The following is a 25,534-nucleotide window of genomic DNA, read 5'->3' on the forward strand; positions in this document are numbered from 1 at the left end:
TTGTTTAGAGCTGTTTCCAATCAAATGAGAAATAAGAGGCAAGCCAAATCTGTCCTACATCTTCATGCAAGAAGAACGAAAAGTGCAGGGCTGATCCTGCCGGGCTGCAAAGGTTGCTCTTCACTGGATTGAGCCCTCAGTACCTGGGCTGGAAGGGGCTTCTGCAAGAGCAGAGTTTGCCCCAAAGGTTAGAAATTACAGTGCAGAGCACAAGCTATGACCCAGAGAGGTTTGAGATTAGGCATGGGTAAGTGTAAGCCCTGCTGGTGTGTGGTGGCTGCAAGTTTGTGTGCTTGTTGGGATGGAGGAGCATTTCTCACTGCATGTCTGCCCACGGACCACATGCCTGTGTGGTGTCTGACACAAAGGGATCTGGGCCATTTGTGAGCATCAGGTACAAACCCAAAATGCTGCAAAGCTTCTGTGCAGTGTGTCAAGGGAAGAAGAATGGGGAAATGTTTCAGCAGCTACATTGCTGTGATGGTTTCAGGAACAACGGGGCTGACAAACGAGTTTGGTTCTCTTTTTTAAAAAAATGCAATTGCATAATAAAAAAGATTTGTTATAAACAGCTGAGGTTAGAGGGTATTACCTCCCTGCCTTATGCTGAGCCCTTCTGCTCTTCCCAAATCGCAGAGCTTTCTAGAGGTGTTTGTTCTCAGTTTTGAAGTGACATGAAGAGTGCAAGAACAATGAAATGGGAAGTCAGTGTCGGGTGATGAGCAGCTTGGAAGGCAGGCAAAGTGGTGGGGTTTTCTGCTATGCAGAGAGATGCAACTTGGTCCTGCAAAGCGTTGACTCTCTGCAGATTGCTTCCCAGTGCCCTGGACACCTGTTGGCTCCAGCTGAAGCTCCAAGAACTCACAGATACAAAATGTATAGACATGATGTAGAGTTGTTTTAAAGGGCATGCCTTTAAAAACAAGATACATGGAGGCTCTCGTTACCACAAGGGAAAAGGAGGCTTTTAAAGTGAGATTAATTTTCACAGACGTTCAGAAGAAGGAAAAATCCTAATCATTTTAAGGGTTATTTTATTATCTCAACAAGGAAAATGGCATTTGTAGCAACTGGGCATAATGTTTTCTGGTAGCCTGCGGATGGTGGTAGCATCCTGTAATAAATTGCGTCTGTAAGCTACAGTAGCTACAAGGTCTCATTATTGTAAATAAGGGATCATGTTAATATCTATAGGCTATTAAACTGGCTTACAGTGAAGTCAAATGTCTTAGGAGAGGAAATTACTGCAAAATTATCTGGTAGCACAATAGGATAGCATATGATTGTGCACACTGACTACAAGGAAACTAAAGGAGATGGCAATTTTCTGCACTCAGGAGGGATCCCGTTGCTGCAGAATTGAGGCAGTGCGTGTTTATTACTGTATTTATCTTCCTTTAATGTGAGTTAGGGCAGTGTTGCTGTCTCTATCTAAAAATTGGGGAACTGAGTTTTTGAGATGAGGAAGGCCTTGTCTGGTGTAAAAAGGAGTCTGTGGTGCAGTGTGTTATGGTGGCTTTTATTTCTGGAGCTCAGGCTGCCCCATTCCCCACTGGACCTTCTCTACATACCTGCCCTGCTTTGTGTGACCCTGGCGATGGATGCAACATTCCACACCATCATCAGACTGAAACATGTTAAAATTGCTCAGTGCTTGCTGAATCGGAGCCCTAGGAAAAGAAAAGAGATAAAACGTCAGGCAACAGAAATACCAGCATCTTTCCTTATGTATCCAAAGTTAGACCTGCATGAGTTAAACGGGAGGGAGGTCAGCTTCCATCTGGGAGGGCAGGTTTAGAGGCTGAGTATTTCAACTGCTCTGAGCCCATCAGATTTCCAGGAACTGAGCTAGTGTTTTGTACACATGGTGGTTTTTATCAGTCCCTCGCGTGTTCAAGCCCTTCATGAAGAGGTGCTGCCTTTAGCAGTTGTTTTATAGGCAGGCACGTTTGTTTGTGCAGTTGCAAGAGGCTGGCTGCACTCGTAGCTGAGGTTTGTGTGTGCAAAACAAGCGCAGAGAGGATGGCCGACACATCCTCTGCAGGCAATAACTTTGTACTGTGTCACTGGAAAGTACAGTCTGAGCAGAACACAAATACATTTATCATCACAGAATCATAGAATGACCTGAGTTGGAAGGGACCCACAAGGATCATTGAGTCTAACTGCTATCATCAAGAGCAATCTCTTGGAATGTGCTCCTGACCTGTCCTGGGAGTGTGTTTCCCATACTGCGTCTGTTAGTCAGACTTTGGGTTTGGTTTAAGGCAGAGCTGCCTCCCAAAGGCAAATTGCAAACAGCTATTGTATTACCTGGAGCAGATGGGGGTGAAAGTCATCCCACTCAGCTTCATGTTTCTTTCAGCGGATGTGAAGTGAAGGGAGATGGATTTCTTGTTATCTGCTGCACCTCCATCTACAGCACCTCCATCTACAGCACCCTACGCCTGTACCCACACAAAAACTAAGAACCAAGCAGGCAGGTTATTTTCTAACAGGGTTTCTTGTGTTCTCTCTGCATATTCTTGCCAGAATAAACATTAAGCCTTACAAAACTACAGAGAGCATCCTAAGAACAGGGGATTCTGTGCAGAGAGACTACACAGATCAGTATCAATCACTCCATGGATTAAAGAGCATCAGTCTTGGAATGATTTTTTTTTCCCACTAAACAGTGCAGCTGGTGCTTCGAGATAGATTTTTTGCTGTGTTTTTTTTTTTTTTTTATAGTGTGTTATTTGACAGGGAAAGCTACTAAGCAAAACATCTTGTAGAGACTGGAGGATCCACTCAGCATTTAGCAGTCATGCAGTTAACTTGTGCATTTTGCCCCTGGTAAAGTGATAGTAATGCATATCCAAACGTGACTTATTAAAGCACTTTGAGATACTCAGATGGAGTAGTAAATTATTATTTGAGGCAGTCTAGACATTTTGCACTGAATGGGGGGTCACAGCCCATAAATGCGTGTCAGTGGAGAGGTCTTTGCTGGAAATTATACCTTCATAGAAATAAAAAAATCTGGGTCTTTTTTCCACCCCTTTTAACAACTTTTCATTAAGGAAATGATTTGCCAAGTGTGATTCTTTGCTTAAGCATGTGCATTAATGTGTTTAGGTGTTCAGTAATTTTCTTCCTAAAGGACAAGTTTACAGACATACATGTTTAAATCGCAGCATCTGCTCCATGACTAGCTAATGGAATTGGTTTTCTGCATTAAATCATGAATGTAGGAGTTTCTGTATCAGGATTTTAAGCATCTTATTGATTGCCCCTTACAGCAAGCACAAAAGCAATTTAAAAAACAAGCCCTCAAATCCATAGAGGAAAAAAGAAAGGTAGGCTGAAGGGAATTCCCTGCCTTGATCCAGTGCAGCGCCATGGGACAGCACTGCAGCGCCAAGGGACAACACTGCAGCATGCAGATATGTGACCACTGAGTGAGGACTCAATTTTTGCGTCTCAGGATGATGTAAAAGGGTTGCTTTAACTTCTTTGGGAGTGGGAGCTTGTTCAGAATACTTTTCTGAGACCAATGTATCGGGGCAGAACTCTGGAAGCAGTCTCGTCCCTGTGTGGTGCTGAGCATCAGTTGTTGGGACCTGGAGACCTGCAACAGGGTCAAGCCCTTCGGTCTTTATCTTAGCGGTGCAGGGCAAACATAAAGGATCTCTTTGTGACCCAGGTAAGCTCACAGAGAGGAGATGGCCGTGTGCCAAGGGTAAAAGAGAAACAAAAGCCCCATTCTGGCCCTCCCTGAACTCAGATGCTTTTCCTTTGCCTCAGACGAGGAGTTTTCTCATTTCTCTGACTGCTTTCTTCTGTGCCCTCCCTGAAGAGGATAACTTCCTTGAGAAGTTTACGTTTCTGAGATGAAGGAGCTATAGCTTTCACAGTCAAGCCAGTGGCCCTGGGGGGCAGGGTCCTCTATGTCCCCATCCTTGCTGCCTTGTTCCCATAGTTCCCAAAGCCTCCCCAGGGAGGAGAGGGCAGTTGGATGCCAAAAGGCAATGCCATGGTGAAATCCCAGCTCTCCACCCTGCCAAGTTCTTCTTGTCCCCCAGCTCAGCGCCCTGCTGTTCTTAATTGGAGGACGGCTTGCACAGGATCAGAGGGAAGGATCCCCTCCAAGAGGCAGGAAGAGTGGTGTGGACAAGGAGGGTGTCATGAAGCTACTCTTGGGATCAGGGAGGGCGTGCAGGAGTCTTTGTGCTGGTCTTTGATTGGAGTGCTGCCAATCCGCCTACATCCTGAGCCCAGCAAACTTTCTCGTTGGAGCTGGTAACCACACCGGCGATTCAGCACTGCTGTGATTTGGGCGGTCATCCACCAAAGGCCAGGATGAGATCACCCGTCCCTGAGGCATGTATTCCTGACCTCACCCTTCTCTGTCATTTGTTGGCCACTGAGGGGTTATTATTTCCATCCCTGTCCTTTTGCAGTGACATTGCGATACCAGAATTGCAGCAGGAGCCTTGTCCTTCAAAGGGCTCAGTAATGTCAGCAGGATTTTATCTGCTAGGTTTTAGGTTTGGGCAGGATTAATCTCCCCCTCCTAGTATATGTTTTCCCAGTTCTCTGGTCACATTCACCTACTCAGTGTTAAATGTCATAAACAGTAATATCATTAAAATAATAAAACTAAATTAGATCCAGACATCCCTCAGTGGCTCAGAACTTGCTCTGTGTACCAGCATCAGCTCTGCCGGGCCCCCATCTCCAGATAGGAAGGTTAAAAAAAACTAAACAGAGCCTGAGCTCTGCACAACGACTTAAAAGTCAGTCGGTAAGGGGAGGAAATTCCCCACAGCCCACTTCCTTCTGAACTCTCCATTCCCTGCCTCCAGCCTCGAAGCAGCAGCTTCCTGGCTACAACACATTTCCTCATCCCTCACCCCCTCTCTGCTACAGGAATTGCTAAATACAAACTCATAGTGATACGGGAAGCTGCCTAGGGAGTGGAGCCTGAGCTGGGGATGGTCACGGTGAGTGATTTTGATTTAGGATGGTAATAGATTGGTTCATGAGGCATGCTGACCATAGCACTTTACCGGCAAGAACTGCTCCACGATTCTCACTGCTTATTTGCAATACTTAGCAAAAGGCAGCTTTGGACTCTTCTGGGCTACTGAGACATGAAGAATATTATCTACCCAGCGTTACACTGTGATTCCTATTAGGGATTCTGCTCCGCAGCTGAACTGAGCCGTGCACCACGTGTGGAATTTTAGTTATGTTACTGGGAGAAATGAGCCAAGATTGCAGCCGGCAGTCATCAGTGGAGATAGACCAGAGATAAATATTCCCCACTGAGATGTTGGCCCTGACAGTTTTGCTGGCTATACAGGACCATTATTTCCAATCTCAAGCATTTTGACAGCTTAGAGCGTGGCTGCAAGAAGAGCGCGTTCCAGTTGCACGTGGCTCCCACTGACCTTGCTGAGGCTTAGCACGGTGTCAGGACTTGGCCCGTATCTCCACTCTGCCTTGGGCTTCCTGGGGGGCTGCTTGGACCATCCTGATGCTTGCACTGTCTTCCCTGTGAAAGAGCAGAATAACATCTGCTTTCATTGTGGGGAGGAGGTAGTGTCACCAAGCTAAAGTGAAGCCTGGGGAGCACTCTGAGATCATGCCAGGAAGGCTCATAAAAGTGAATGATGTTATTCCTCCTTCCCGTGCCATGACTGACAGCACATTCTCAGCCTGTGGCTGAGGCAGTATGATGGACAAAGATCTTCCTACCTTGTTTCTGGCTGGAGAACCCTGAATGAGGCCAACAGAGATGGTAGAAGTTGGTGTTAGTGTCCACAACATGTTATTTGCTCAGCCACTGTGGACTGCTAGCCACAGATCAACTTGTAGCTTAAAGACTAGGGTGTTTCCGTAGTGAGATGCCAGCCTGATTTATGGGGGGCTTGCTCTCTGCACATAGGTTATTTTTAAGGCAGAAGAGCTTTTAGGCAGATGCAAGGAGAAGACATGCAGAGGTTGGTGGTATATGACCGATTTCAATGCCTTCTATTCGTAATAATGTTTCGTTCCCTCTCTGCAGGATGAACAGAAGTGCATAGAAACAGTGGAACTGGAGAGTTATGACAAGTGCCAGGAACTGCGTGCACTACTAAAAAAGAAAAACCGTTTCATTTTAATCCGCTCCCCGGGTAAGAAGGTAGGATTGCCTTTCTCATCACCTTCAAGTCTGCTAACTCCAAAATGAGTTCCCAGGCAGCTGCAGCCAGAGCAAATGAAAGGGTCTGAGATTCAGCTCTTTGGCGCCTGGGAGAAATGACCTGCAGCTGTGAATGGTCTACAGTGTGTAAGGAGGAGTGCTCCTGTCTTGTAGAGTTTCTTCTTGTGTTAGGGAAGAGTCTTTCTGCCACTCAGCTTTTTCCTCTTGATATTTTTCCTGCCTTATAATTTTCTGTCTTCCAGTACTCCCTGAGCAGTGGAGACTCACCATTCCCTGTGGTTTCCCCGTATGCTCTGAGTGAAGAAGTATCCCTGTCTCAGATGCACATGCTGTAGCTTTGCCTGAGTTCCAGTGAAATCAATGATCCCAATCCACGTACTGAGACAGTGCTTAGAGTTGGAATCATTGATCTGAGAAAATCCAGTGCAAAGTTACTTTCAGCCAAACAGTTCCTAGGAGAAAAAGAGTTCATAAACCTCCACGTCTTTAGCATCATGCATAGCATCTGGGTAGAACCAAAACCTACCAACCAGGCTGGTGTTACAAAGTTCTGCATTCACTGACTGTATGCAAGGACACACTTGATTGACTTCCTATGTAGATTAATCATCACTACACATCTTTGGAAGTTCTTAGCTCCTACTTACATGCTTATTTCAGCATCTTTATGGGCTAGGATGATTCTGCTGTTACTCTGAGGCACTGCGCTTTGACTTACATTCTAATTTAAACATGATTTTATTGGCATCAGACATCTTACTAAATCTGAGAGATCGTAAGGGACAAAACGTATTAATTTCCATAAGAATGTGAAAAGGCAAAAATACCAACTTGCATGCATTCCCTCATCTCCATTTTGTTTAAATAATTGGAGATTGTTTAGTCATTGTTGTCATTATTGCTTATTCTTCCGCTCTATTCACTTTGTGTTTATTTGTATAATAAGACCCCAGCTGAGTTCAGAGCATCATTGTGCTAAACTTCATTCAAAACAACAAAACAAGGACTGTCCTACCCCAAAAGACTCACGTGGACCAGGGTGAGGGTGGAAAGAGAAGTGAATGACGTTCATTTTGCATGTTGGTGCAGTCTGTATAAGGGAGAAAGGTGATATTAAGCACCATGTACCAAAGTGATGATAGCCTAGAGATTTGCACCCTGGGCTACTGAGCTCCTGCTCAGCACCAGATCCAAGAGCAGTGAATCTCACCAGTCCAAATGGAGGTTTAGCATTTGTTTTGTAATTTAATTAATCAGAAGTAATGTCAATTTTAGATTGAAAGTAGCAAACCCTGGCAGGCTTGTTGTGTTTTCTAGGGGTTGGCTTAATAACTACAAGCTATCGCTTAAAGGTTTATTCCTAGTACTTACAGCAGTTATTCCAGGACTTAAAGGGGGCCTACAGGAAAGCTGGAGAGGGGCTCTTGACCAGGGAGTGCAGGGATAGGATGAGGGGGAACAGTTTTCAGATGAAAGAGGGGAGATTTGGATTAGGCAGTAGGAAGAAATGTTTTCCTGGGAGGGTGGGGCACAGTTTGCCCAGAGAAGTCGTGGCTGCCCCATCCCTGGGGATGTTCAAGGCCAGATTGGATGGGTCTTTGAGCAGCCTGATCCAGTGGGAGGTGTCTCTGCCCATGGCAGGGAGGTTGGAACTGGATGGGCTTTGAGGTCCCTTCCAACCCAAACTGTTCTGTGATTCTAAGTGTACACCTATTCCCCGGGAGGCAAGTAAAATCTGTGTGCTCAGAGATGGGTGGCATAGTAGGGTTTATTATTATTTGCAAGTACGTTACTTTGAGAGAAGCATGTAATAGCTGCAGATGTGTCTGCGCTGCTGCATAAATCAACACTAGGCATGAGACCTGTTCCTAAAACTTTCATTCCTTGCTAGGAGAAAGTTATGCCCAAACTGTGCCTCAAAAGGGCAGCTTTGTCATTTTGGCATGCTGGCAAGTTTACAGCTCCCCTGTTTCACTTGCCACTGATTAAATGGAGACTTAGAGGCTACGTTTTTATACGGCTCTTTTGGTGAAAGGAAAGGCTTTTATAAATGAAAAATTCCCTGTTTGTAGCTCCCCTCCCACCCTCCTTTTAGCTGGGAATCTGGTGAGGGTGTTGACACACATCATATACTTTGGCAGATGTTAGAGCAGGCTTCACTTAGAAGGCCGATGTACACAACTGTCCTTCTGCTGTTTTGAAATTGCAGCTGTGGCGATATGTATCAGCTAAACATTTTCCATTTGGGAAGCTTGCTGCCATCCACAGTTTAAAACCACCCTGTGGGCTGCCTTGCCAAACCCTGCCAGATCTTGCTAGGTTTTTTTTCCCCCACTCTCCCAAGTACGATGCTGAGCAATGCAGAAAGCCAGTGAGATTGTGGGACTTACGAACAAACTATAAAAGGCCATTTCTGTTTCAGGAGTTTCCCTATTGAAAAAAAAGAGAGTTTAACTGTAGGGGAATCCAAGTGTAAATCTTGGATGGGATATTCTTCAAGAGCATGAATCAGTCAGTTAAAACTACTCTGTAGCAAGAGTTGCATCCAAATAAATAAGTTGCCTTGCTAAACACTGGTCTGTGGTGGGTGTACTCCACATTCTGCTTGCCCTGTTCACAAGGATGACATTTTTATTAAGCTCTGATGAAATGAGAATGTCATACAGCTGCAGTGGTGTGGAGCTGAAATGAAGTGTTGCTGGAAGTGTTGCTGGAAGTGTGCAAAAGACCACTTCTGCTTAGAAATCTCAAATGGTTTGTTCATCCGCAGCAACTAAATGAAAGCTGTTAGATGCAGGGAGGTGAGTTTGTAAGAAAGGGCAGCAGAACTTGTCCTGGAGACTTTAAAATGTACTCACAATGCAAAAAGCAGTGCAAATAATGCTTGGTGTAACTGCCTAGAGACTACAGAGTTTGGCACAAGTCTGGTATTCAGCAAGTCTGAAAGCCTTCAGCTGCAGGGAACTCTTAAGAATGGGAAGAAGGAGGGTGGTAGTAAGGGAAAGAGTCTGTGAGTAACCACTGAAGCTCCCCACGCGTCGTTTCCTAGCACAGCCAGGCACAAACTCCACACCTGCAGTCAGGGGTGGAAACTTCCATTGCTTATTTTTCCCTTAGTGGACTTGGAAGGTACTTGTACCTGCCTTTACCAGGGTCTCAGCTGGAAGCTGCAGTAGATTGCAGTGAGGCACGTTTGTCCTGTGCATGGAGGAGTCTGCTCCTGGAGTCTGCCAGTTTGGCAAAGATGCTGCATTATTCCTAGGGATGAGGTAGCTCTTGGTTTAGCTGCAGAAAACCACAAGAATCCCCTAACTGACAGTCCCTTGGCTTCCATTTTCCCCTCCGTGATCTAAGCTGACAAAGTCATGTAGAAGAAGGCAGGAGATGACCTCACATCTGGCAGACAGACTCTAGTGCATGCTTGGTGATGTTCCTGACCCAGCTTTGCTCTGGCTTCTGCCGGATGTGACCATCCCATACCAAAAGTAAGCAGAAGAGAACACAATCCCACACCTAATGCAGCCATTCACAAGCAGGTCACAGTCTGGTTAAGCCCAGCCCCACTCGACTGAACCCAACACCAGGCTTTGCACTGGAACAGCTGAGAAGCAAGCATAAGTTTCTATCACCCACGTCTGCTGCAGATCAGCAGCATGTAGGAGAATGGCTCAGCAAAGAGCTAGTGTTGGTAAAGGTCTTCAACTGTAGCTATACAGTTCTCCAGAGCTTGTCTGTTAAATTATTTAGTGCAGATACAACAGGCTGACCCCAGGAACAGTTCTCTTTCCTGGAAAGCAGGGTCAGCATAGCCATAAGACTGTCACTGCTTGAAGAGACTTCTGCAAGGAGACATGGAGCAACTGAGGAGGCTGTGCTCACTGCCATCACAGACAGTGACCCGTGTGGGAGTCTCTTGCCAGTGATTCAGCAGGAGCTGACTGGCCGTGCTGTGTTCTGAGTTAGCTGACAGTAAATTGCGTTGTCTGTATTCATGGCTTACAATGGTCACTATCACATTAGGTTTAGCCATGACAGCTTTTCCTGGCACACCAGCCTGCTGTTTGTGGCATGACTCAGTCTCAGCTGGCTTAGCAGGAAGGAGAGCAAATGTGACTGCTGCTGCCATCTTAGATTTGGTGCCACTGACTCTCTGACTTGAATTGCTACTGGAGAACAATCGTTGCTTAACATTTTGTGGGGGATACCCATCTTCAGGTGCATCCTCTGATATCTGTTAATACTCAAATGAGTGAAAATACAGACAAGATAAATTCACTTGTTTCTTGTTTGTAGAGGACCTGGGGGTCTCAGACTCATGTACAGAGACCCAGTGGCAGGCAGGCCTGAGACCCAACTCCTCCAGCTCCTTCTTACCTCTTCTTTGCAGTTGTCTGCTTTATAGGGAGCTTCCCTGCCACTGTGGGTTAGCCTCCTCTACCCCCTTGCTGTAGCCGAGGATGTGAGCCACAGATGGATGCAGACAGACAACAGACTGCGAGGCAGCAGAGAGTCTCTGGCTGGCAGCATCACGAGCCCCAGCCTCAGAGCCACAGCAACATGACCTTGGTTTTTCGAACAAAGATAACTGGGTGGACTGGGAGGAACCTGCCGTGAGCCTTGAGGCTGCCCCTCTGTGCCACAGCCACAGGAATTGGTGCAGGCAGGGAGCAGGGCTGCATTGGCTCGAGTCTGGCACTGCCTCTGCTGCCCATCGCAGGGAGCAGGGTCCCATGCAGAGTGCTGCTTGTCCTCCCTCGCTCAGCCCTTCCAGAAACTGGAAGGCTCTTTCTGCTGCTGCCTTGAGAGGATCTTTCCATAAGTTCCTTTTCCTCATCGTCCATGTTTGTGGCTGGAGTGGTAGGTCAGCGTTACAACATGTGGCAGTGACTTGCGTGCTGGAGGGACATCTCAGCTTCTCATGAATGATGAACCATCACCCCAAGGCTTCGCTCTGCTCTGCCACAGGGTTGCTGACACCAGTGCTTACCCACAGTCTCAGAGGCTTTATTTAGGGGCTGGGAATGAGGCAGAGAAAGTGGCATTGGAAGAGGAATCTTGCAGTGAGGCAGGAGTCTTTCCCTTGAACAACATGTACAGAGATTTCTAAACCCTAGTGCAGGCTGCCAGGTCTTTGCCAGGCAGTGCAGCAGCTCAGCTGCTCACAAGTAGAGCTCTCTCATAAGCTTTTATAATCACAAAGCTTTGGGGCAAAATCGTTTCCAAACAAAAACAGTTTTTAAGCAGACATAAAAACAGGCCTGGTTGGACTAAAACAAAATCTGGCTGTCGCACTGTTTTGGAGCCTTGCCTTCCCTTAGGTTCCCTGGTTAGTGCAGCCCTTCTACACTGCAGACAAAGGGCTCTTTTTCCCGAGGGCTGTGCTTCGGGCCCTAGCCTCTCTTCTGAGATTCCAGGAAACATACAGCCCCATCACCTTATGTCCAAACTAATGGAATAAATAGTCTTCCCCAAATTGCTTCTTAACTTCTTTCTTGCCATGCTGGTTGTGAGGGTCTGGCACTCTGTCTCTGTGATGTGCAGATGTAAAGCCATGGCATTGAAGCAAGGAATAAATGCAGAAGGGAAGGACAGTCAGTTTCTAGTTAAACAGACAGAGAGTAAGGAGGTCAGGCTTTCGTTCTGCTGAATTTCTAATGGCGTCTTCAGAAGTTGCTGAGACCCAAACCAGTTTCTGCTTTGTTGTGCCATAAACAAAACAGGGAACTGGTAAGAGCATTTGACTGTAAGTCACCATTAGCTTCATCACCCTCGTTTTATATAGTCCCTGTTTTATGTGGACATTGTTGTGATTTCAGAATGTGGGAGCTCATTTACAAAAAGACTGGGACAACAACTGCTCTTGAAACAAATGTGAGGCTGCAGGGTACCTACAGGATGTTAAATACCTGAAAAAACTATTCCAAATGAGACCTGCTAGTATGTGTTGTGGATGAGCCTCACCTCCCCACCTGCAAGAGGTGGATAATTTCAGTTGCTCTGAAAAGTTATTTGTGAAGCCTCTAGATTATTGTAGTAATAAGCAGCAAAGAAAAGATCATTGGGGGAATCTGTAATTCTGTTTTCAGGGCAGGTCTTCATCAGAGTGCAATCCGTAAGATGTATTTACCCATGAGGATAAAACACACGATAGGATACATAACATATTGTTATAACTTATTGTTATAGGATAAATAACCTGTTGTTCCTGCTGCAATCAATAAGAGATTCAAAACATCAAACACAGTCACAGGACTGCCCTGGAGGAAGGGAAGAGCTGGCTGAAGGGAGAACAGGCCATACAATCATCCATCACTCCCTCCATATTTGTGTCCCATGCTTCTTGCCAGCTCCATCTTGTCTGTCCAACTCTCCCGTTCTTCTTAGGATTGCTGTTCAAACCTCAGAAAGTGTATGTCTGTAGCGTTCACTGCTCTATTTCTTCATTTGCAAACAGAAGATGTGCCTCATCACATCCATGCTCAGCTGAATGGGTTAGTGCAGCCAATGTCAGAGCTTCAGATCCCTGTATCAGTTCTGTTCTGCAGAGCCGCAGGAACAGGGAAGTAGGCAGAGCCTGCTGCCTGCAGCCTTCCCATTGCTTGCAGGCTGGGGGAAGTTGGAAAGAAAGTACTTTATTGCATGTAAACCAGTGCAAAATGACTTGGACTTTCAGTTTGACACACAGTGTGGCTCTAAGAGCTATTCTGAGTGTTTTGCAGAAGGAAGAAACTCTTACTTTCTTACTACTTTAGCTACTAGTTGCAAAAATAAAACTACAGCAACAAGCTGTTCAGCATAACAAAATACTGATCATGGGAGCTATGAAGTGAAGTACTTGCCAAAGCGCAAAGGAATCTGTAGTTTAAACACAGGCTGGAACTGGATGTTAAATAGAAAATGAAATGATACACAGAGAGCTGCTTCTCTAGTCCTGGCAAGGAATGCTTAGGCAAAAATCGTGTCTCTTGCAGGTTCATGATATCAAATTTCAAGCTCCAACTTTGGAAGAAAAGGAATCATGGATAAAAGCTCTTAATGAAGGGATCAATAGAGGCAAAAACAAAGTATTTGATGAGGTAAGAGGAACAATTTTCAAACTCCTGTATTTCTGTGTCAGTTCTCATCCACTGCTTTTTTAGCTAAAAGCAGAAGTTGCCTGACCCCCCGTGCTCCTTGTCCTTCCTGTGTGCCAACCATGGTCGAAGGAAAGAGAAAGACAGTATTCAAGGCAAACCAGGTCACGTCCCTGCAGGCTGGGAGCTTTGAGCCACTGCAGTTCCAAGCCCAAGAAGGCGGAAGATGTAGATTGCTGTTTGCACCATCCCACATCTCACTGCTTCTCCCTTTCTTCTGGCTGGGGTTAGATGCAAGGAGGCAGGGGCAGCTGGTTGAGTCAACGGTGTGCCAGAGGAATGATATGTGATGCTAAAAGCCAGCATCTCATCAGGAGGCCCACGAGACACAAGCTTACCAAGTACAGTATGAGGTGGTCTGTTGGCTTCAGTGGGTTTGGGATCAGTGAATGCAGGGCTGTTGCCCTCTCCTGATGGAAGCAGCTGGTGCAGAAAAGCAGCTGCAGCACTGAGTTGTGTAGAGCTGGGGCTGCAGCCTGCAGAGACCTGTCTTCCCCATGCCATCATGATCCTCAGCACCAAGCAGCCTGGAAGTGGAGGTATTTGGTTAGGACATAGCCCAGTCTTTAAGACTGGAAAACTCTGAAGTGACTCAGTCCAGCAGCTATTCCGTCTGCAGTCTGGAGAGAAGTCTGGTGGAAAGTTACTCCATGATCCCAGCAAAACCTGCCTGCCTCTCAGCTGGCCCCAGCACACCTGCACTCCCAGATTCTTCAAGAACGAAAATTGCACATCCTAGAGCCCGACTAACCTTGCTCTCTTCCCTGTTACCTTGTAAATCTGCCCTGAACTAAACCAAAGAAATGGTATCTGTTCTGCAGTTGTTTCAGTAACTGAAATGAAATGCACAAAACCACCATGGGAATGACTCAAGAAGAGACAGGCAGGGTAACAGGGGATGAAACAATCATCAGGATCTGTTTAGCCAAGGAAACCAAAGCAATGAGTAAAGGTTTTGAGAAGAAGGCTAATCACTGCAGGTATGGTGCTGGAGATGCAAACTCTGAGAGCTTGGGCTTTATTTTTATTCAGCAGAGAGGAGGAGAGGCTGCAAAATGCTTCTTTTTTTGCCAAGGCAAATGACACTCAGTGTCAGGGTTTTGCTAATAGTGGAGTGTAGCAGTTCCTTGGGCCCTTGGACCAAGTGGGAAGCAGCACATGGAATTAAAGGGAATGACTGGAACCAGCAGCAGCCTGAGAAGATAAAACCAGGTCTGCTGTCATATTTCAGCGTGTGGGAGATGTGGTGTCCTGTAAAGCAATGCTGCTCAGCCCTTGCTGGAGCGACCCTACACCAGCTCAGAGCTGCCTGGAGAGGCATGGCATGTGGCTCTGTGCTCTCTGATGGGCAATGTACTCTGCACACCCCCTTGGCAGCGCAGCAAGGTGGGATCTCAGGTCACTGCCCTGTGGCCAGGGGTTATATTTACAAGGACTTGGGTTCTCAGAGGGAGCCAGCCTCTAATTCTCATTCATTCCAGTAAGGATCAGACCTCAGATTTAAAGTGTTTTTGCACAGGCCAGGCACAAGTTAGCAGGTAAAGCGCTCAGCTGGCTTGGATTAGCTGTTCTGCGCTGAAAGAGCTGTAAAACCACTCTGCCATATCAGCCAGGGATTAGAACCCATTTTTCACATTAAATCCCTATTTCAACCTCACCAGCTTTCCTGTTGTACAAACCTGTGGCCAACAAACCAAGGATGCACTGATGTTTCACCATCCCCAGTCACTGGTGGAGCAGACTCCAGCCCTCAGCCATCGAAGCATGGGTGGGTAGGCAGTCACAGAGCCAGCACAGAGAAATACCTGCCAGCAGGCTGGGACCTCCCTCCCCACGTGTGGGAGGCAGTGGGTTTCTCATCTGATTCCAGGAAATAAATTTGTTAATTCAGCTAGAGCTGCAATTAATCCAGGTCACTGCTCACACCTTCCCTTCAGCATCCTGCAATCATTAGCGCTGTAGAAGGGAAGGTCTGTAACAAAGCACTGCTGATATAGTTCACAGTCAGGTCACGGTTATTAATGAGCTTTCACCTCTAAAATGGCAACAGCAATTTCGTGGCTGTGCTCTGCCACATGCAGGAGCTGATCCAAGCCCAAGCTGCAGTGAGGACAACAAAGCTGCCTTTTTGTCCTTCCTTCCCTGCCTTTTAGGTAGAGGGGAAGTGAGCCAACGTAAGCATTGAAGGTTGGATGCTTTGCTTTGGAGTGTCTTTTATATGGTTCAGTATAGGACAGATAGCTTCAATATCTGTCATGTACATGCAGAGATTTGCATGCAGGCTGTACCTGAAGTCTGAGGCAAAGACTGGTGGTAAAATATTCAAAACCCTCCTGGACCCAAATGCTCCATCTCTTCATATGTGACAGTGAGAACTTTATAGACATATCTTGAGAAATTAATGACCCTCTTCCTTTTTTTTTTTTTTTTTCTTTTTGCTGGTTTTTTTTCATCAGGTGAAAGTAGATGAGAGCCTTTCCTTGGACCATGTAACTCGGGACAGAGTGAAAATGACCCAGGGACGCAGGCCACCCACGAGAAGTCACTTAAAGGAGGTAAGTGTGCTCCCCCTGGGCCATCTCCCCATCTGGGATCACCAAGAGCTGCTTCTTCCACTTCAGTACAAAACCCCAGGGAAAACTCCAGGCGTGGAGATCGCAGAGAAAGCTGACAAGAGAAACAGCTTCCTCCAGGAAAGACTGCACCAGCACCTCTCTAATGAAGCTCCACATTCCTATAGATCTGTAGCTGCTGCAACATGTTACAGTATATTTAGGTGGCCATAACTCATGAGCTGCTTCACCGTCTGGTGAGGACCACTGTAGTTTCACTTTAATAAGAAGAGACTGAAGCTCCTATATTTATTTCTTAAGAAGTGATGATTTTGTAGCCACAGTGGTCTAAAGGTAGAACTCCACGGTCTGTGAGGAGAAGCTACATTTTTTATTAAGCTAACTGGAGAAGCAGACAAGCTTTCAAGCTTACAAGCCCTTCCTTAGGTCTAAAACAGAATACATTATTCCCCAGGCAGGTTTATGGATTAGCCTGTCTACTTGTAAATGATTTTCTGGATCTGTCACTTAAAAAAACCCCAACAAACAAAGAAAACCCACCACAAAATAAACCTGCAGTTCATTTCTATGGGATAGGTTCTCACTACTGTTTGATTCCTGTGATTTATGAAGAAGTTGTGGCAGACAGATTGATATTTTAGCAGAGCATTAATCTCAGCCAAGGAAAGTTTTTAAATCAAACCTTCTTTCTTCAGACTCCCAAGACTTTGACTTATGGGTCTTCAGAGCACGCAGATGACCCTCGGGTAGAAAATGAGATGCCTTGAGACATTTTACTTTGCATAGAAATGGAGGAAGAGTGCTTGTTCTAGAGAAATGCATGGGGATGAATTCCCATACACTCCTCCAGAAAACCACAGAAGAAAACATGACAAAAGTCACAGCAGCAATAAAGTGTGGAATCTCTGTTGCCTAATATGGGTTTGGGAATGTTGGAAGCCCTTATCCAGGCACTAAAAAGATCTCTTTCTCTTACTTGGCTCACTAAGTTCAGAAGATGCCTCTAAGGTTAATACCTGTAGGACCTCTCACTTTCAGCCAGATTCAGGGGAAACTGGCTTACAAATCCAGAATGAGGGAAAAGGGAAAGGCTAGAGCCTGCAGAAAGATGTGTATCACGGCTGCTGGCTGCAGTGTCATGAAGGAAATGGGATGAATGATGATTTTCAGTGTCAAAGCAGGCCAGGTGAGGACAGGTCAGGGCCAAGCTGCCAGGATGCAGCTTGCCTCCATCTCTCTGATGGGCTGGAAAGGCAAAGAGAAACTAACTAAACACCTTGCACTGCAGGAGTCTGTCCCTAGCTGCAGCTTTGCCTTCGTGTGGTTTTGGGTTCCTTCACACAGGAACTGTCACCACAGTTCTCCCTCTGGGGTACTGAGCTTACATGCTGCAATGTCCTTACTAAATCCACCCTTTTTAGGAAATCTCTTCTACTAGAGTGATTTGCACACAGCCTGTAGTTTGCAGAAGGTCTGACCAGCTGAGGCTTGGCCCAGGGATGACATCAGGCTGGAGGAAACAGGCAGAAGGCAACAGTATTACAATAGTATCCCTGGCCAAGCATCTAAAGATCAATGTGTTTTATATAGTCAAGTAAAAATATAACAGTACTAAAAGCAGAAAGCAAATGCACTCTAGGTGGGTGTGCTGTAAATTAAGAAGGATCCAGCTACCACAGGACAAAGGATTAAAATGTGGCAGAGCTGACAGGAAGACCAAGACATGAGGTTTCTGTGGAACAGGCTTTGAGACCTTCTCAACGGAAGTAGTAAAATAAGTTCTGTGGTTTTGTCCTAATTCTTGATAGCTTATGGTTATTTGCTTTGATATTCACGTGCAAGTTGCTGCCTTATCAGGCAGAAAATAACTCAGCAGCAAAATGCTCATGGTGTTCACAGAACGTGTTGGTCTGGGTAAAAGCAGGGTTATGCCATGGGATGATCTTTCTTCACTCAAAATATTCAACATCTGCTGCAATGTATGAGACTTGACCCAACTTTCTTCTTTGTTGGGTAGAAACTTTGGGACTTTAATTATCATAGCTCATTAAATTTTAGCAAAGCAGGTGACATTGGGATTAATGCTGGCAGAGCTGTCTACAGCTGTGGAAGAGCTGTCTACTGCTGTTAGAGGGTAGCACAGAGTGATGCTGCATGGAAGAAGCACAATCTTCATAGATTGCTCTTAAGCTATAGAAAAAGTTGCTCTTAAGAACACCATTTTTGTTATTAGTCGGATTTTTTTTGCAGTTTAAACAGATATAAGTATAAATGGGGTGGATGTGTGAAGCAGCAACCACTTGCTTGCCATGCTGGTTGTGAGGGTCTTGTACTTTAAAGTGCAAGCATTTTTGAACTTAAAGGATGGAGCACAGAATTGATGATGGGATAGATATTGAAAAAGTTCTCTCTCGTATTCCAGGCTGCTAAGTCTACATCAGATGGTATCCTACGACTTGATCTGGATGTAGTAGACAATGGACCACCAAACTTTGATTCCACCATTAGCGAAAGTGACAATGCACCAGCTCAGAAAGAAACTCCAAAGCCACCTATGCCACCTACAAAACCCACTGGTGCAAAAGAAAACCAAGATGCAGAGAACGATGTTTCTGACCAGGAATATAAAAAACCTCTGTCTCCTCCATTGCCTCCAGATAAGAAGCTTAAGGAAGGCATAGCATCAAAGGACAATGCAAATGCCAAGGAGGAGGACTCTGTAAGCCCAGAGGAGAATGTAGAAGAATCACAAGCACCAAATGAGGAGAACAGAGAGAACCTCATTGAGGTCAGTAACAAGGGCATAGCAAAAGCTCCAGTTCCTCCTCCTAAGAGTGTGCCAGACAAGCTAAAAGTAGCTTGGGACCATTCAGTCCCTGAGCCTAAAAACACAGAAGACTTGAAATCATCAGACGATAGTAGCAAAGACAACCTTGCTTCTGCAGATGATACAAAGCCTCCTGTTCCTCCTAAGGCTCTGTCAGAAAAAATGCTAGCCACAATGAACTCCAGCCATGGTGACCTGGAAGATGAGGCATGTGAAGACCTGGAGTCTGGCAGTTCCAAGCCCCCAGTGAACGGGATCGCAGCCAGTGAGGTAGCAGAGTTGACATCCCCAGACACTGAAACTAAAGAAGGAAATGGGACAACCTCTGCTGAGAAGGAAGAGCAAACTTCAGCAGAAGAGAGAGAGACTTCCTTAGCTACAGAAACACACCAGGAGAGTGTAAAAGCAACTATTGAGAAGAAAGAGTCTGTAGAAAACACTTCAGGTCTTAAACTTCGCAGTTCGTCTCTGGGAGACTTGCTGTCTGATTCCAGAAGTTCACAGAGAGCACTTCCTGGCCAAGATTTCCTGAAGGATTCCCATCAATGCTTAGCTAAAATGGAGGAGAAGGTTGCTAATGAAAGGGAAAAGGCAGAAAAACTTCTGCAGAAGGTTTTACGTGAAGGGTTGGAACAGGCCCAGGAGGGGAATGGACCCCCAGTGATGGCAGAGACATTGCTCAATGAGGCAGTAGAACAACTTCGGCAAGCTACACAAGTTTTGCAAGAAATTAAAGGTCTTGGGGAACTGAAAAAAGAAGCAACACAGAAGCAGAAAGAAAAGCAAAAGGATCTAGTGACTCTTTATAGGAGAAGTGCTCCCTGACATACTCTTCAAAGAGACTTCCTTCTCAAAATCAAAGCTAAACATTTGCCATTTATGATTTGTATCATTGCTAGGCCAGTGTTTAAAAGGCAGTGTTTTGTTGTGCACACACCATGTTTATGAGGCAGAATCGAGCTTTCAGTTATGGCATCTTTCTCTTTCTCCATGCTGTACATACCAGTCTGGTTCTAATCCTCCTAGCACAGCAGAAGGTTACAGAGCATTGAATGGTTTTGAAAATGTGAATGCTCTCTAAGGACTCGGTCCAAAGTCCTTTCAATGGATCAGACCTTAAAAATTACTGGTGTTCAAACCAAGCCAGATTTTTGAAAGGAGCAGAATGGCTGTTCTGGCAAAAGCCCCTGTCTATCTGTATTTACAGAGAAGCAGATACCAGGTTGCACTGGCACCTATCTGGTTTTCCCCATTAAATCATTTAAGTGTAATCAGTGCTCACTTGCTGGCAAGGTTTCACAGACCACCTGGCCCAGTGACATCTAGGAATGTAAAGATAAATGGTTTAATCGTCTCCAGAGATGTTCATAAAACCACTTCCACAGTTTAAAAGTGACCTCACACAGAGGCAAACAAAACTGGCCAACTCCTGACTGCAAATAGTATCCTCAGATCTGGAGCAGCTGTACAAAGGCACTCTTCTGAGCCTGGCTGTGCAGAGCTTTAGGTGTAAGCAAACGCAAGTCTCAATGCATTATTGTCCAGCAAGTATTAATCGTTCCTGTTTCATTAATAGGGAAATTGAGGCAAAGAGCAGATTATACTTGGCCTTTGAAGGAGTGCCCTCTAGCAGCACATGTTTAGTATTAAGGACCATACCTATCTGGTAACTCTGAATCCCCTCATCATCATTTGGAACAACTAGCCAGGCAATTGGAGCACTTGTGTCCTGGAGACTCTCAGGAGCTTCCTAGCAGAGCTGTCATTAAGAAGCTTTAGGGATGTGTGTTGTCTTTGCTGTGGGGTCGCTCTCTATGTTGTCTTGGGATGTTAACTGACAGGAGCATGCACATGAGGCAGCAGGTCTGGATGAGAGCCCTCTTCCTATTTAACACATCTCTACCTGCTGTGTCCTGGCTAGCCTGAAAGCCATGGTTTGGCACTGATGTCTGTAATTGGAGTACATGGAGAGAAAGGCATTTTGCACACACAGCTTTGGGGCTGGTCCCAGTGGCTTAGGTATATTAAAATAAAAAAGCATTGCTACAGAAGGGTCTGAGGAAGGCATTGCAGAAGGCTTCAGCACAATATCCACAGCTTCCATGCCCACCTACTGAAAGCAACCACAGTTCCCATGGTCTTTAGAGATTACAGCTGTGATAAATTAATGTCTTTGCACCACTGCTGTATAGGCCCGCACCTAAGCTATGTCCGCTCTCTGATTCTCTATAGCTGCTCTGAGGAGAATCATATGACAGCCCCAAGGGTTTCTCCTTTGCTTGAGGCAGACTCTGGAAGCATAGAGAAGGGTGAGCTTCCCAGTCTGGTTTTAAGGAATGACACGCTACCTGAGCTCTTTTTCCTTGTTTGCCAGCACTGCCCTCTTAGTTCAACAATTTCTTTTTCCTCTGTTCTTTCTTTTCCCAGGTTCTACAAGGCTGCAATAACCCCATAGCAGCAGCCCATTAAAGCTTCATCTGAGCCTCTGTTTAGGCTAGGCAGTGGGCGCTTCAGGTCTGAGCACAGAAATATTAGCTTTGGGCTTCCAAATGTCCTGCTTTTCACCACCCAGAGCCACCAAGAGAGGCTGTGACTAGAACTGATGCTTCTTACTCTTTTGACTAAAGCAGCCTTGGTTTCAGTGGTCAGCTCCCCTCTCAAGACAGCCATAGACATTGCAATGGAATTCACTTGTTCTCTCATGCAGAAAGTTCTACACAAACACTCAGGTGCCAAAAAGCTTTGCTTTGAGACAAAAAAAGTTCCTATGTCCTAAGCCCACACCCAGGCACATAGCCTGGAGCAAACTCTGGGTCTGTGTCATTTGCTGCTGTATATTCAATGTGAACCATGGGTCCTATTTGCCTTTCCAGAAATACTTAGGACAAGGGCTAATAACACAGACAATACTCAGTGCCTATCAGCAATCTAAATGTTTCTTTTCTGCATGTGCACTTTTGTTTACCAAACACTGTGTGGTATGAATGTGAGCTGTCAGAACCTGGTGTGCACTGGAAGTCGAAGGACCTCAGCTTCAGAGAGCAGGCAGGCTTGTGCGAGATGCAGTTCTATAACAAGAGATAAATGAAATGGGGAAGAAGCAGTTCACACTAACAGGAAGACATGCAAACCAGGGCAAACTGCATACAGGTTAATATCCCAAAGCAGAAGCCAGTCCTGGACTCCAGGATGGGCAAATGAAAGGCTGAAAACCCAAGAGAATGGAAACAACTTATGAGATAGCTCAGTCCTCTAATTTGTATACAAATGCTTTTGCTCTCACAGGTGTTTTCGTGTGGTGGTGTGTTCTGTGGAAACCTGTCTGGCAAAGTGCTCATAAAAATACCCAGACATCCCTGTCTGTTACAGCCAGACTACAGGATGTGCTTATATTTACTGTATATTTTTATATTATACTGAATATTCTAATGAATAAATGTCTGACATTTTACTGAATACCCACCAGTAGGAATCTTAACAGATAAAACCCCCTATATCTGTTAGGAAATGGGCAATTTTACAAGCTACAGCTAATTACTGTATTTTCTATACTAACAGAACTTACTAGATCTGTATTATGTCTTGTAAATAGGTATAACTTAAATGGAATTGCCGCAGCACCCAGTAAATCTGCTGCTGAAAATGCTATATTAGAGACTTTGGTTTTAACTACTTTTTCCAATAGGGTTCCCAGTTTCATCCTAAAATGCCTAGTCTGGCCTGATTCACCTGGACTTTGCATGCAACAAGACATCATGTTTCTTCTGCAGTTTTCCCACTTGTTCTTCTCGTTCTGGTCATGAGCCAGGCCCTGCCTAGGGCTGGAGAGAGGGTTCTCCTGCAACTGCCTTTTGGAGTCTCCTTATAAGCTCTGAAAATGTCAGTGCTTGGCAGTCAGAGACAGGCTCCCAGTCTGCTCTGATCTCGTACAGCAACTCCAATCCTCAGCGTACAACCTGCCACCATGCACTTTTTTTTAAATCTCCCTTTAAACTTAGATTTAAATTTGCATCTAATCTCTGGCTGTACTAAGGCTGGTGATTTTTGTGCCTGAAAACCCTCTGGACATGGAGCACTGGGGTGTGAGCCTGTGTTTTAAGCTGTGTGACCAGGTTACGTGTCTGTGACAGGAAGGAAGTGAGTTTGCAAACAAGCAAATGTCGATGCCTCTCTGAAAAGCAGCTGCTGCAGCCCATGGGAAGGCTGCACTTTGTCTCCTGCTTGTAAAGAGCTTTGAGATTTGGCAATAAACCCCCCTTTTAAATATCAGCTGTTTAAGAGCCATTTGTCTGAAAGCAGAGCAAAGAGGAGCCACCAGGAGCAGGACATTGAGGCTTTGCTCTGGAGGAGGATGCGTCACACAGGCTGTGGTCAGGCTTGGGTGACCTGGATGCTCTGCTAACCACAAGCCCAGAGGAAGGAGAAGCACTGGGGGCTGCAACTGGCACAGAGCTGTGCAGTTCCTGAATCACCCTCACCTGCCAGCTTGGCTACCCTGGACAGAAAGCGCAAGCAAGGCCAGGATCTATTTCTGCTACTTCTGGAAAGCAGTAGGAAGCTTCCTCATTCCTCACAGGCAACTCACCAAGTGCAATCTCCAGCAGTGCTGTCTGGGTGCCCTTAACATCTTTGCTTGGACTCTGGTGTCTACCAAATGTCGAGTCATCCTCTTGGTGGTGAGCAACACCAGACCCTCATTCTTCTGCCCAGATGCCAGTAAGCTAAAGAAAGAAAAACTGGTTTCGTAGTGATTGCTTCCCTTCTGTGAAAACTAGGTAGAAAGTTATGAGGAAGCAGGGCAAAGAGCCATATAAATACCATCCTATTGCACAAGCTTGGCTTCATTTGGGTATAAAAATGTGCTTAGGAAACCCTCTAACCCCTTGCTGGGAAGGGGGCTGTTCCTTAGAGGAATCTACAAGTCACAGGGTTGATTTCTACAGATATACTGCAGAGAAGGGCAGTCTCTTCCTCTTCCTCTTGCACTATGAAAATAGACAACACATCATATTTTGGCCTTAAATTGATATTGGTAAGGAAGGGAAGTGTCTAGTATTATATGAAACATGATAAAAAAACCCAAACCATAAATGCAAACATATATAGTATTGGCATATGAAACATTTGCCTGACTGCTTTTAATTCAATGGATAGTTACAGATTACTGATTTGAAGACACTGTATAATCTGAAATAGAAAATGCAGGCTGTAGGTTCCATCCACTGATCCCACAGAACTCAGTAATTTGCAACTGGAAAAGAGCAGAAATAGCTCTTCTTATCCCAGGGTGCTAAAGGATTTACTACAGCATTGGCTGTTTTATACCAATGACCAATTATTCTTGCTATTAAAAAAAATGTGTTTTTTTCTTAAATATGAGTCATCAACAGTGAAGCTTTCCAAGACTTCCTCTTTCCAGCTTAAAAGACAATTTGCAGGCACAGAAGATATCCACCATGTTTAGAGAATAGAAGTCCGTGTTTTGTTATGCTACTAAGTTCACATACTTCCGAAAGACAGTGCTTAATTTATTCCAGGAAACTTAGTCACCATGTTCTTCTAGCACCTTACCTCACAGCTAAGCAACTCATGATATTCCTGTGACAATCGCCGATGTGATGTTACAAAGCATTAATGATTTCATTCTCAGCAGCAATCCTGCTGTCTGAGGTCAATGTAAGTTACTTTAAGCCAAGTATTTTACACCCCCTCCTGCGTATCACAGCCCCAGTCCCACCAGCTTCACTTCAGAGAGCAGCAGGATGCTTAGTCCTTGCCCCTCCTGCTGTGCAGTGTCAGTCCCCTCTGCCTCTTGTGTTGTCAGTTCAGAGGCTGGTAAGCATAAAAAACATAAAAATGTTCTACTTTATGTTTTACACTTTATGTAAAACATAAAGTGTGAGCAAATGGTGAATAAATCCTACCTTAGTGCATCTTTATTAAAGATCATCTGTAAAGTACGTGTACTCATACCTATAGCAAAAAAAATAAAACTGTGGAATATTGAAAAATCCTGCTTGGAAAAAGTTATTACAGGAGGGGTGGCTGTTAACATCTTATCACATCCACTGATTAAAGAGAATAAAACAAAGTTGGCTTAATTTGCAGCAAAAAAGATTGAAGACTTCTATTTAGGAAAGTCTTCCTGGCCCAGGGTCAATGTATTCTAGAAAGAGATCCACAGAGGGACCTCCATCACTGGGATTTCTTACGACGAGATATGCAGGGAAGGTGGGTATATCTCACCCTATTCCACACAGAACAGAGGATGAAGTTGTTGCCTGAGGTCCTTCCCAGCCATATGGTTTCAACAGGACACCGGCAGAAGTCTCAGTAACCAGACTCAGTGGCTAATAAACCCCACAAGCTATTCGGGTCTTTAATCTTGTTTTCCCTCTCACTGGGGAGCTGGGGGATGACAAATGTGGTGCTCTGGAAGTCCCCCACACACTCTGCTCCCTCCTCCTTGGCCTGGCCCACTCTCTTCTCCTTTTCTCCAGGCTTCAGTTCTGGTCTCTCCCCATTTTCCCATCTCATGCTCCTTCTCTGCCAGAACAACTGATTCCTAGAAAGCTCAGTGATTTGCTGATAGAAGCTGTCCATAAGTTTTAGTTGTTCTGCCGCCAAGAAAATCTCCTTGCTCCTCGCCCCCACTGGATTCACAAACCAGTTTCTACACCCCATGGGGAATAAGTTTATGCTTGGGAATGTAGGCATTTCTCAAAGTCAGGAAATTATTTTTACTATGTTTTGCTCAAAATAAATGAATGAATGGAATCAAAATGCTGGGAAACCAGTCTACAAACCATCT

General features: G+C 45.3%; 1 protein-coding gene across 1 annotated transcript in view; it reads left to right on the plus strand.

Annotated features, from left to right (window-relative positions):
• The window catches only part of PLEKHO2 (pleckstrin homology domain containing O2), a 30,777-nt gene extending 6,043 nt beyond the window's left edge, over positions 1–24,734 (plus strand). The window contains exons 3-6 of the mRNA XM_069867133.1: positions 6,053–6,169; positions 13,162–13,266; positions 15,780–15,878; positions 18,319–24,734. Coding sequence (XP_069723234.1) covers positions 6,053–6,169; positions 13,162–13,266; positions 15,780–15,878; positions 18,319–19,548 — 1,551 coding nt within the window. The 3' untranslated portion in view covers positions 19,549–24,734. The remainder of the gene's footprint in view (positions 1–6,052; positions 6,170–13,161; positions 13,267–15,779; positions 15,879–18,318) is intronic.
• Positions 24,735–25,534: the final 800 nt, after the last annotated feature.

The sequence above is a fragment of the Phaenicophaeus curvirostris genome, chromosome 12 (genome assembly GCF_032191515.1).
Source record: "Phaenicophaeus curvirostris isolate KB17595 chromosome 12, BPBGC_Pcur_1.0, whole genome shotgun sequence".
NCBI classification, from domain to species: Eukaryota; Metazoa; Chordata; class Aves; order Cuculiformes; family Cuculidae; genus Phaenicophaeus; species Phaenicophaeus curvirostris.